Source organism: Protomyctophum bolini, assembly GCF_963924005.1.
Source record: "Protomyctophum bolini genome assembly, chromosome: 24".
Classification (NCBI taxonomy): domain Eukaryota; kingdom Metazoa; phylum Chordata; class Actinopteri; order Myctophiformes; family Myctophidae; genus Protomyctophum; species Protomyctophum bolini.
The window spans coordinates 1,951,153-1,964,704 of NC_137885.1; the positions used below are offsets into that span (position 1 = coordinate 1,951,153).

Sequence of the window (13,552 nt, forward strand, 5' to 3'; positions counted from 1 at the left end):
GTTGCCGTTATGGCCAAATTCAACTCAAACCATTCATGGACCCACCTCCTGCACTAACATCTCTGTTTGCCAGAACGTCACCACAGTCAAGGGAGTTCTTTGACAACATCAGACAGTACAATGGCTTGGTTTCTATGGCTTCTAAGTCTGTGTCTGGCACGAAAATTAACTTCAGAGGACGTGGCCCACAACCATTCAAGATGAGTGGCCAGATGTACCACCTCACTCCCTCAGCAGTCTTTCCTGACAACACACACAAACCCAAATACTCACAAATCTTTGTCTATGACCAAGACAATGAAATTAAGAACCGCCTTCATCACGCAAGGGGAGATGGAGTTAGGGAAGACACTTTGACCTTGATTCAGGATGCCCTGAAAACAGTTAATCCTTTAGTCAGGTCCTTTAAGAGCGGAGCGGAAATGTTCAACCTCAACCCAAGTGAGGACTTCACCATTGTGTTCAAGGCCAAAAGCTCACAGGGAGCACACAAACGTCATCTTAATCCAGATGTGACTAATGTGGTTATTCTGGCACCCGGGGAACAAACACAGCCGAGGGATGTTGTACTCTACAGAACTGCAGCTAATGCACCTAATCAGAGACAAACAACACGAATCAATGCACTCCATCCTATGTATGATCCAACCGCCTATCCCATAATCTTGCCACATGGAGATGCCGGCTACAGCATTGATAATCACATTATGAAAGTTCATGCAACTTCAACCACACAAAAAGTCAGCCTTCAAGAATTCTTCCGATTCCACATGCATCCCAGAACTACCTCCTTCAACACTCTACTGAGGTCGGGGAGACTTGGCCAAGAGTACTTTTGCGATCAGTACAGCAAGATAGAAAGCTGCCGGATGATCTTCTACAGGAGGAAGGAACTGCAAGACAAATACAGGGTACATCAGTATTCAGGTCTGTCTGACATCCTGGCTACTCAACAAACCCAGCCAGGACAGACTGAGGCTGCCCACATTGGTCAACGCATCATTCTTCCAGCTAGCCACACTGGGAGCCCCAGATACCTGTACAAGCACTATCTTGATGCCCTTGCAATAGCAGCCAGATACAAGAACTTTGACTTATTCATCACCATGACTGCAAACCCACGGAGTGACGGTGTTCTGCAAAACCTCTTTCCAGGACAGCAGCCCAATGACAGACCAGACATTGTTAACAAAGTTTTCAAATGGTTCTTGGATAACCTCCTCAAAGACATTAAGTTGGGTGTCTTTGGGAACATGAAGGCTAGAGTACACACCATTGAGGGACAGTTGAGAGGACTGAAACACGCTCACATCCTCCTACTCCTACATGAGACCTTGAGTGTTGATGACATCGATCACATCATTAGGGCAGACATACCCAACCCACAGACAGAGCCACAGCTGTATGAGCTGGTGTCTCAAACAATGCTGCATGGACCCTGTGGAACAGTCAACCCCAACAGCCCCTGCATGGTCAATGGCATCTGTACCAAGAAATTCCCTAAAGCATACTGTGATGAAACTCGCCTACCTCACAATGGCCATGGCTACCCAGAGTACAGAAGACCCATCAACGGTCACACTGCTAGCAAGCACGGCTTTACCTTCGACAGCAGATGGGTCGTGCCTTACAACCCCTGGGTCCTTCTGAAGTACAAGTGCCACATTAATGTTGAATTTGTCGGCTCCTTTCACACCATCAAGTACCTCTACAAGTACATCCATAAGGGAGTTGATGTTGGCACTGTCACCATTGAAGATAAGGATGAGATTTCCAGATTCATCAATGCCAGGACAATTGATGCTCATGACGCACACTGGAGAACAATGGAGTACAAAATCCAGCACAGAGTCCCTGCTGTCTTCAGTCTCGCTATCCACACAGAAGGCCAACAAAATGTCATCTTCACAGAAGGCCATGCACAGGAGGCCCTGACAGCAGCCAAACCCACTACATTACTGGCCTTCTTCCAGCTAAATGTCAGTGACCATCACGCAAGGCAACATCTGTACATGGACATCCCAGAACACTACACTTGGAATTCAAACAGCCACATGTGGAAGGAAAGATCTCCAACATCCACGCACACGCACACTCCAACGACAATAGGAAGGATGTCCAATGTATCAGTACTCCAGGGAGAAAGATTCTACTTAAAAATGCTCCTGGCTCATATCAGGGGACCAACAAGCTATGACGACCTTAAAGTGTATGAGGGCAACCACTACACAACTTTCAAAGACACAGCACGAGCCATGGGCTTGCTGGAGGACGATGGAGAATGGATCACTGCCATGCATGAAGTCTCAAGTTATGCATCCTCAAGAAAACTCAGAGAAACCTTTGCTATCATCCTCCAATACTGTCACCCATCACAGCCCAAACACCTCTTTGAAGAATTCTTCGAAAAGCTCAGTGATGACTTCCTCCATGCAGAAGCCACTGCACAGATGTGCCCTACAGATGCAGTAGACAAGGCATTTATCCACAACCAGGTACTACTTGCACTGGATGATGAGCTCTCACAAATGGGAAATCGTCTATCCAACTACACGGACATGCCACAGCCAACACCACTAACTGAGCAGGAAAAGCTGACACAAATTTTCACATCAGAAAGATTCAACAACACAGAACAAGAAGAAATTGTACAGCTGCTTAGTCCTCTACTGAATGTGGAACAGATGGCACTCTGCCAGGCGGTTTATCAGGCAGTGAATGCACCAAAAGAGGACACCATCACAAGACAATTCATTCTCAACTCCCCAGCAGGCTATGGCAAAACCTTTACATTTAAGGTCATTGCAGCCAACATTAGAGCACAGAATGGCATTGTGCTGTGTGTTGGCAGCACAGGCTTAGCTGCTCAGAACCTTGAGGGTGGCAGGACAGCTCATTCAAGATTTAAAATACCAATCCCTATCTTTGAAGACTCCGTCTGTGCCATAAAAGCTGAGTCCTCCCTGGCTAAGCTAATCAAAGAAAGCAGCATAATCATTTGGGACGAGATCTTCAGTGTTAACCGCTTCAATGTAGAGTGCGTGGAAAGAACACTGAGGGACCTGATGCATTCTGACCAACCTTGGGGTGGCAAAACTGTCCTGTTAGGTGGAGACCCTAGGCAGACACTCCCCGTTATCAAGAGAGCAAGCAGAGCCCAAATTGTTAGAGCTTGCATCCAAATGTCTCCACTCTATCCTCTCATGAAAGAACACAAACTACACTTCAACATGAGGACTGACATAGCTGAGAGGGAGTTTGCCAACTACCTCCTGGACTTGGGGGAAGACAAAATCACACATGGAGATACTGCCATTCAAGTCCACATTCCACCACAGCACTTGGTAAAGGATATGGATACTCTCATTTCAAACACCTTTCCTGACCTGCACAATGGCTGTGTCCACAAAGACAACCTTCTTAAAGGCACTGTATACACTCCATTAAACAAGGACATACGCGAAATCAACAACAGGTGCTTAGCTGAGTTCCCTGGACAAGAGAAAATCTACTTTTCAGCTGACTCAGTTAAAGAGGACAACTACAAGGATTCTCTGCCTATAGAATTCCTCAACTCACTAACACCCTCTGGAATCCCTGACCATAACCTGAAGCTCAAACTAGGAGCTCCTGTCATGCTGCTAAGAAACTTGCAATCAGGTCGCGACCGCACTCTCAAGAACGGCACCAGAATGGTGCTGGTGCAGATGATGGACAAAGTACTTGAGTGTGAAATTGCACTAGGGACAAACAGAGGTGAAAGAATCTTCCTTCCAAGGATCCCGCACTATGACAGAGGTGAGGAGTTTCCCTTTACCTTCATCAGACGACAATTCCCTGTCAGGTTAGCTTTCGCCGTTACCATAAATAAAGGTCAGGGCCAGGAAAATGACAGAGTTGGCATCTACTTGCCTCAGCCTGTGTTCGCACATGGCCAACTGTACACAGCCTTCTCTAGGGGAAAGAAAGCCAGTGCTGTCAAAGTTTTAATAGACAATAATGATGAGGGCAAAACTGACAACATTGTTTACACTGAACTCCTTTAATTGTCTATAAATCACACTTCAGACTCTGCAATGGCACCAAACTGTTTTTCCTGAGAACCCTCAACAACAAACTGCTGCTGTGCAAAATTGCAGCCACACAAAAGGAAGTCCTGATCCCTAGAATCAAGTTCATTTCTGATACTCAACATTCCTACTTTGAGTGGGCCAGACGGCAGTTTCCAGTCCGCACCGTTTTTGCCACCACCATCAACAAATCCCAAGGACAGACACTTACAAGAGTGGGGGTCTGGCTTTCGTCCCCTGTCTTCACTCACGGACAGCTTTATGTTGCCAGCTCAAGGACGGGTAACCCAGAAGCTCTCACCTATGCCATAAAGCAAAAAGAAGGACAGCCAGAACATCATACTACCAATGTGGTTTTTCAAGCCTTGCTTCGCGCTGTGCTTCCTGGCCCTACAATCCCCATTGAGGTAAGGCTGTTGCATTGCTACATATGTCATTTCTACACATAATATAAAACTGCTGCTAACCTGAAGATCATTATGATCAAACAAATCACTATCCTTTGTTTCACGTCTGCCCTGGTGGACATGTTTCTCCCATTATGCAGGCTCTACTGACCAAAACTTTTCTGTGTCTCCTTTTCTACAGGCTCAACCATGACAATCTCTGGAACCAGAAACACCCCTTCCACATCACCCCACTCCTCCACGCCCTCCTCTGGATCAGCTGCCCAATATAATTGTTCCTTTACTAAGTTGGCCTTTCCACAACAACTGTGTTCACTGTTGGGGGGGGAGGAGGGTCCACGTGTTGCAAGGCCAGGGCTCTAAGGGTGTTTTACACTTTGAAGTATTGTAGTAGTGTATCTAACATGTTAAAAATGACATAGTGCACTTGATTGTAAAATGTAAAATATTTTGGTTAGTAGAACATTTTCGTTAATTAACCTCAGGTATACATTTGATGAATATAGTGCACTTAATTGTACAATTTAACATGTTAATTACAAACTGCTGCTATGCAAAATTGCAGCCACACAAAAGGAAGTCCTGATCCCTAGAATCAAGTTCATTGCTGATCCTCAACATTAACGTTCCTACTTTGTGTGGGCCAGACCGCAGTTTCCAGTCCGCACCGCTTTTGCCACCACCATCAACAAATCCCAAGGACACACACTTACAAGAGTGGGGGTCTGGCTTTCGTCCCCTGTCTTCACTCACGGACAGCTTTATGTTGCCAGCTCAAGGACGGGTAACCCAGAAACTCTCACGTATGCCATAAAGCAGAAAGAAGGACAGCCAGAACATCATACTACCAATGTGGTTTTTCAAGCCTTGCTTCGCGCTGTGCTTCCTGGCCCTACAATCCCCATTGAGGTAAGGCTGTTGCATTGCTACATATGTCATTTCTACACATGTCATTTCTGAATAATATAAAACTGCTGCTAACCTGAAGATCATTAGGATCAAACAAATCACTATCCTTTGTTTCACGTCTGCCCTGGTGGACATGTTTCTCCCATTATGCAGGCTCTACTGACCAAAACTGCAGCTTCTTCTACTATTCACTGTTAACATTAACACTCACATTTTGTGCTTGAGTCATCCCTTATCTGTGTCTCCTTTTCTACAGGCTCAACCATGACAATCTCTGGAACCAGAAACACCCCTTCCACATCACCCCACTCCTCCACGCCCTCCTCTGGATCAGCTGGCCAATATAAGTGTTCCTTTACTAAGTTGGCCTTTCCACAACAACTGCGTTCACTGTTAACATTAACATTCTTTCCTACAAATACACTCAGACTCCATTAAAAATACACTGAGACCAACATTTTACATGTTTTGACTTTGTCAACCTTTGCTCCCACAGAAGCTCTCACCTATGCCATAAAGCAGAAAGAAAGACAGCCGGAACATCATACTACCAATGTGGTTTTTCAAGCCTTGCTTCGCGCTGTGCTTCCTGGCCCTACAATCCCCATTCACGTAAGGCTGTTGCATTGCTACATATGTCATTTCTACACATGTCATTTCTGAATAATATAAAACTGATGCTAACCTGAACATGATTATGATCAAACAAATCACTATCCTTTGTTTCACGTCTGCCCTGGTGGACATGTTTCTCCCATTATGCAGCCTCTACTGACAAACTTTTCTGTCTCCTTTTCTACAAGCTCAACCATGACAATCTCTGGAACCAGAAACACCCCTTCCACATCACCCCACTCCTCCACGCCCTCCTCTGGATCAGCTGCCCAATATAATTGTTCCTTTAACAACATGTTAAAAATGATATAGTGCACTTCATTGTAAAATGTAAAATCTTTTGATTAGTGGGACATTTTCGTTAATTAACCGTAGGTATACATTTGATGAATATAGTGCACTTAATTGTAAAATGTAACATGTTAATTCATTTGATGTATAGTAAATGTATGTAGGATAAATGGACAGTCATGGTTCCTATTGGGACCACGACTTTAAGGGGGGGGGGGAGTGTGATACCCCACACACATACTGAGTAGTGGATGTGCCTGCCTATTGCCTAACTTTCATCCTGTAGGTGAGCCTGGGTAGGGCATTGGCCCGATGGCTGATGGGAGAGCACCTGGGCCCGGTGTCTCCCAGAGGCCATAAATACCACACTCATCCCAGTTGAGAAGAGAGATCCAGAGGAGCCACACCTGCTGCCTCCACTCCCTTCATTAGCCTCCATGCCTCCGTTCCTTTATGTTTGATTGTTCTTTCCATCCACACATGCACCACACCATGTATCACACATCCATACACTACACCTACACCACTGACTCACTGACTACACATTCCATATAATTTGTTATGTTAAGTACTGCAGTTCTTTTTAGTTCCTTATATAGGCCTATTATTTAATAAATCATATATTGTTCATCTTTCGCACGTCTCCTGCTCCGAATGTTTGTCAAGGCAAGAACCAGCCATGACAATTCTTTCCTACAAATACACTCAGACTCCATAAAAAATACACTGAGACCAACATTTTAAATGTTGTGACTTTGTCTACCTCTCACAATTTCCTTCCTCCAATTTGCGCTGCGCGCCGCTAGGATGAGCGGGCCGAAGGTCCGCGAAATTCTAGTCATTTATAATATATAAAGCCACACAACCAACATCGATGAGGCAGTATTGCTTTGTTTTCAAAATATAAGGTTTTCTTAATTTCCTGAAAAATGACCATTTTGGAGTTAGGTGGTTTCTTCCCCGATAGCAGAGATATGCTACACAACCACAATGTTGCACATAGACATACAACAAATCCCCATGAAAAGCAACACTAAAGGCCCTGGCACATTCAAAGTGTCAGAAGCCCTCAAGCCCCAGTCCAAATGCACTCATTCAGGGACGCTGCTGACCATGTGGTTGCCCTACTGCGCATGATATGTTTGTGCTGAGGCCAAATTGGCATTTGATGCGTGGCACAGCTGAGCACCATAACACTATACTTACCCAACAGGTCCCAACAGGGTTCAAGAGAACTTTGCCAGTGGTCAGACTTTTCAGAGTGCATGTGAGAACGGAGAGAAGAGAGCAGTATAGAGCCCTGCACTGCATGCACGCTCACTCTCGCTGTCTCAGTGTGATACACACGCCACATACTGTACACTGCTTGGTACTTTTTGTAGTTAGTGTGGTTGCCTATGGCGACCATACTATTGTTCCCCTACTTTGGAAAACTTTGATTCGCTACTCCTCCCACAGTTTTTGCCTCACGCACTCGAGCCATAGGCCCTATATCAAATCGACGGCTTCATTGGGAATGGTGTGCTTGCATTGCATCGCTAAGAGATCCGTTGTATAGTTTAATTGATATTAATTAATTAGTTCTCCATAGACGTATAATGGGAAGATCGAAGAGTAATTAAGGCTCCAATTTAAGTATTCTTTCCCTTGGAGACGGTAAGCGCCATATTTACAAGACTTAGGAGGGAGGTTCATAATAATCTCTCTCTAGGTCGTCCTCAGACGAGCCCTCCATCGTCGTTTCCAGTCATCCCGATTCTCCATACATCTGGCCAGTTCGATGGTACCTTGTACTCCTGCATCACTCTTGAGTACATCCACGTATGTTAGCGTGGGGCGTCCTCGTGATCGATGCCCGTGTGTTGGTTCCCAGAGCACCAGTTTGCTGGCTGGCAGTTCTTGATGCCTTTGGCAGTGTCCTGCTAGTCTCATTCTCCTGGCTGCTATTTTCTGGCTCACCCTTGGTAATCCCTCACACAGAGTCTTGTTAGTGACATGTACAGTCTTGCTGATGTTAAGTACTGCACGCAGCATTCTGGTGTAGCACCCGTCAAGGGACTTCTGCAGCGTTGGCTTCAGGGTCCAGCATTCAATGCCGTATAGGAGAACCGACTCCACTGAGTCCACAAGCTGAGTTTGATTTGTCGGGGGAGATTGGAGTTCCATACACTGGTCATGCCATTCAGGGCCCTCCATGCAAGTGCCTTCCTCACTTTCAGATCTTGCTCGGTTGAGTTGACCCATGAGCCCAGGTACTTGAAGTCCTTGACTTCCTTCAGCACAGTGCCTCCTGTTGTTGTGAGAGGTGGATGTTCCGGTCGGATGTTGTAGGTGATAACCTCAGTTTTCTAATTATGAAAATTAATTGAAAAGAAATTACATCACTCAGCCTCATGGTGGCGCTATAACAGCCCACTTCACGTTTTTCCCTATAACTCTAGAACCTTAAGTCATAAAATCGAAATTTCCTTTTCCATGGATTCCTTGGATCATGACCCGATCTCCCCACATAGACCACGCCCATTTCTGTCTAGAATGAAATTGCACCAAATTTGCATTTTCTTCAAAACACACTTTTTGCTCCACCTCCAACAGATTTTGTCCAAATCTCACACAAATTGGTACACAACATCTCTGGCGCTATCCGATTACTTGAACACTGGCAGAATTTTGATAGTCCATACCGTTCGGCCGCAATCGGCTTCCGAAGTTAGTAGGAGGGGCCTATTTTACAAAGAATGCCACAAATAATGAACGGAACGTTCAATTCACACAGAATTTCAATCACATATCGAGAGTGGTTCAATCAATGTAGCGCCAAAAAGCAATTCCATTTTCACCCATGGGGGCGCCACAAATGCCAAAAATCTCACTGTTTGTTGAAAAAACAATATGTTGGGGGGCTCAATACAATCCCCACCAAAATACTTACACGATCTCAGGGGTGATGTGACCATTTAATTGACTCGTAAAATTAGTGGGAGGGGCCAGTCTGTCTGTCTGACACTGAGGGAAGAGGAGAGGGGGATAGTCACTGAGTTGAGGGCTTATACAGAAGAGAGATGTAGACTACTAGACTGTATCGCCATTGTGTTTGTGATATATGGACCCCGAGTCTGTACTAAAGATAGAATAACAAATGTCTTGCCTATAATGACAAACCCGAGGCTATGTTCATTGGAGATTGACAGTAATGTTAGTATTAGTAAATAACTAAAAAGTAGTTTTGGAAAAATTGAAACTTGTCAACTGCAGGATGTGGTTAGAGACGTCATTTCTCATAGATCTGCTGTGTTTTCCTGTAAGTGAAGATGTTATCTTCTGTGTTGGCCTAAAAATAAAAATAAGATCCTACAGATAAAGGCCAATGCACACCTAATAAGGTTGTTGACTGCAGGTGTGTACTGCGTAGGACAAAGGTGCATTTTGGGAATCTTTGAAAAGCAGAAAAGCACACTGTCGGAAACTTGGCAAAAATGTTGCTCTTTACTCCGTCCTGATGAAGGTCTGACGACCGAAACGTAGTTTAATAGGGAGCAACAAACAATGTGTCAAATCTCGACCATCTATCCATAAATGCTTCAAATTAGACACACACGTTCCTCCACTCCACCACGGGGAGTGCAGTGCCCGGCCTTGAGTCGGTCTGACCCACAGTTTTCCAGAACCGCCACTAAAGGCTAGCTCTGCCCAGGCTCTGGACAGGGCCTATGCGTGTATATGCTTTTTTATCATCTGTCCAATCAGGTGTGTCTCTCTGTGCCGTGCTGTCAGCGGAAGCAGCCACACTCACACTGTACCACCACCAGGCCAGCCTCCCTCCACCTCCACTGGGCTCACATAAACACTATCAACCTGAATTACCTCAAATTCACAATCCAGTCAGGTGAAAAGTAAAATGGTATAGCCTACCTTTTTCCTATATATCAATGCATTGCTGTATTGAAATTGAGATTAGTTTTGTTCTATACCCACCGCTCATAAGGTTTCAGCACGCGGCGATCTCATTACAATCAAAGCCCTGGCTAGGCGAGACTTAAAGGAGAACACCACACCAAAACACACTGGCCATGCATCTACCTTCATCCCTGTGCCATCATCCATAGTGCCCTTGATTTTTCTCATAGATGCCCCCTCCTCTACATCTCCCTCTGACTCCCCCCTCCCCTCCCACAGCTTGCATTTGCGCTTGTTGTCCTCCTTCTAATGTGGGTATTTAGATAGCTCCAAACTTTTTTTTTTTTTCACGCATCGTATTATAATAGTATACTGAGACTCACGCATGCGCAGTTTTCACTCTAGGCCAGCCGTTACATGTAATCCCAGAGGTAGTCGATTCCAGACGAGATTATCGCGAGACGCGCAAGACTTCAAGCTGGAGCGCTCCTTTCAACTGTGATCCGCTATCTCTCCCAGCAGTGGCGGAAACTCCGTGGGTTCAGAGGCGCGATTGAACCCCCTGGCATTTTGGCAAAGGCGCGACTGAACCCACTGGCATTTTGGCAATATATATATATATATCTATATGCACTGCAGTAAATTATGCACCCACTGACTGTCCACTGAAATTTCCCCTCCCCAGTGGTCATGTTGTCATGCACGTAGTGAAGTCACATACCTTTACGAGGGGTTACAACTACAAGATAGGTGTTGCGCCGCCGCCCATGCCGCATTCAAATGCTAATAAGGTGGCTTTTGTTCTGCTTGCCAGGTAGAGAGTACAAATGTCGGAAAACACCGCTGGGGAGGGGGGGGGGGGGGGGGCGTGACTGCTTGAACCCCCTGCCGTTATAAGGACTCTCCCAGTCTCCCTCTTGTTTGTTTACATGCAATCTGATGACTGATAATGGCCGAAGTTGAAGAAGATGTTGAGTATATGTCTGAAGATTTTGAATATGGCGAGGAGCCCTACTTATACGAGCCAGAGTATACCGACGAAGAAATGCGTCTAATGGAGGAGGCACGGATGAACGAGGCAGCAGGTGGTTCTACTGTTCCCCTTCCAGGCGTACGGCAGAGAACCGAGGATTTGTTTTGGTGTTCATGTGGAAAATGCGATTTAAAGCCATTGGAAGTGGAATGTAAATGCTGCAGAGAATGGGAAGAGTGGAGGTCGAAGCCTGATAGTGATGATGAAAACACAGAGACAGTAGGTGTTTCTCGTCGTCGCTCATGCATCACAGACAATGCAGATCTACCTCTACCCCATCTACTCGACAGAGGAGTATTGGAATTCTTTTTTCTGACCAAGAAAATAAACTGGGACAAACGACCAAAACCAGAAGGAGAAGACGGGCACCTATCCGTTGAGTAAGTATAGTCTACAACAACGTAGCCTACTATTATAATTACTAATAGCTACAATGATTATACATAAGTGAATAACGGATCTAAATCTAATCATTCACCATTACATGACTTGTATTTATGAACGTTGACATTCTGGAAAATAAATAAATGCATGCAAGCAGGGAGGCTATTCACCCCCTCCCCCTGAATATTATACCTCAGATAGAGGCCTATATCTACCAAGCATACACATTGTTGTAAATTGTAATCCTATTGTAATCCTTTTCTAAAACTTTTCTCTTCGAACACAGGCAATGCAGACTAGCCTCCTATAGGATTGTGTTGGAGTTCGTCCTCCGTGGAGAAACGCTTGGGAAAGGCAACAGAATTGTTTTGCCATCATGTTTGGTTTCCAAAATAAGAAGCATCTACCCCTCACCATTTAGAGGAAGCAGGAGATATCAGTGTTGGTTTTTCCTAGAGATGAATAGCCTAATTTCTACAATGTTTCTCTCCCTTGTTCATTTCAATCCATTTTCAAACATTTGAAAGTAAATGACAATATAACGACTGGCTTTTATAATGTTGTCATTATAATTAATAAATGTCACTGTTATAAAAACCTATTTGTATTATTTATAATTTCCTTCCATGTGACTATAACAGTTGCCATAGAAATTCATGCTGTTGGCTCATTATTTATCTAATCTAAATGCCAGTGTTATTTCAAATAGAATTAATTATATTGTATTTATATTGATACTATATATATTTTAACATTGTACTATTGACAAACCTTTAAAATAATGTCAATCATACATACTATTTTGGGGTGCATTTTTTAAATGAGTCACAGAATGACACGCTTCAGCCAATATGCTCAATTCTTATTGGAAGTAACAACAATATAGTGTTACACAGATTCAATACAGGAAAATGAATGAAAAAAAAAATATATATATAATATGTATGTAGATAAGTAACATAAGTCTGGAGTAGGTTGTTATAAATTGACGCAGCACCATTTTAGCAGTAGTAATTCCCACTAGTTTGGCATTTACATTTTTTATTCAAAGTGTTCAATGTGCAGTGTGAAGTCAATAGTATTTATCGGCACGGTGGCATATTCAGTAGTGCTGTTGCCTCACAGCTACAAGGTCCTGGGTTTGATTCCAGCTGTGGGTTCTGCCGGCATTCTCTCCACTCTAGGTCATCAGTGCCATACCCCAGGTGGGGTTTGTGAAAGGGCCTGTAGGGTAGGTACCCTCACATGTTCTCCCAGTGTCCCCTAGGGTAGGTACCCTCACATGTTCTCCCCGTGTCCCCTAGGGTAGGTAACATGTGTGTTCTTCTAATCACTCCAATCCTGATCTGGTAATCTGCTGTGATGTTTAAATCGCTCTGAAGAGTTTGCCTGTAGTTCTGATTTATCTGGCATTGGGGTCTTGGCTATTTGGTCTTGGCAATCTTTTACCCATCGCTTTCTTCTTCTTTATGGTTATCGACAGAGGCTCCTGATGTACCTTTATCAACAAACGATCCATAAGTTTACGGCGGAAGGGCAGCTGTTGTGTTTTCTGAAACGCAGTCTTCGCAGCCCACCGTTTTGTAACCTTCGGTTCAACATACTTGTACATTTGCTGTCCTATTATGTGAAAGAAAATAAGCACATAGAAGAACATATATATTCAGAGGTCAATATTCACTGGAATTCCATTGAGTTTGAGGCCGACAATTTGGGCTACGGAAACGTCTTTGTACGTACACCATGTCGTACTTAGGAACATGTGAAATATGTAAATAATAAAGATTCTGTCTGAGTTTTACCCGTCTTAGTTGTCGCTTGCTGTCTACCAACATTCAAGTTGTTGTCCAGGACCGCAAGCTTCGTTCTCGCCAACATGGATTCATAAAAGAAATGAATCCTTTTAGGGGTGTACTTGAGCATGGAAGAGTGGAACACTTCTAAAG

At 44.4% G+C, this 13,552-nt stretch overlaps 1 protein-coding gene and 1 long non-coding RNA gene across 2 annotated transcripts; both read left to right on the top strand.

Moving 5' to 3' along the window:
• The first annotated feature begins 223 nt into the window (after nt 1-223).
• Nucleotides 224-5,009, top strand: LOC308311587 (uncharacterized protein). Its single transcript, XM_080758337.1, has 2 exons — nt 224-4,477; nt 4,659-5,009. The coding sequence occupies exon 1, from the start codon at nt 423-425 to the stop codon at nt 4,044-4,046; it is 3,624 nt and encodes a 1,207-aa protein (XP_080614463.1). The 5' UTR covers nt 224-422; the 3' UTR covers nt 4,047-4,477; nt 4,659-5,009.
• A 138-nt stretch (nt 5,010-5,147) lies between these two features.
• On the top strand, nt 5,148-6,457 carry LOC308311982. Its single transcript, XR_013963712.1, has 3 exons — nt 5,148-5,386; nt 5,643-5,998; nt 6,190-6,457. It is a non-coding gene; the product is annotated as an uncharacterized lncRNA (long non-coding RNA).
• Nucleotides 6,458-13,552: the final 7,095 nt, after the last annotated feature.

Bases quoted from the DNA above. Each gene is read 5' to 3' on its own strand.
- LOC308311587 (XM_080758337.1), top strand. From the start codon at position 423: ATGTTCAACCTCAACCCAAGTGAGGACTTCACCATTGTGTTCAAGGCC.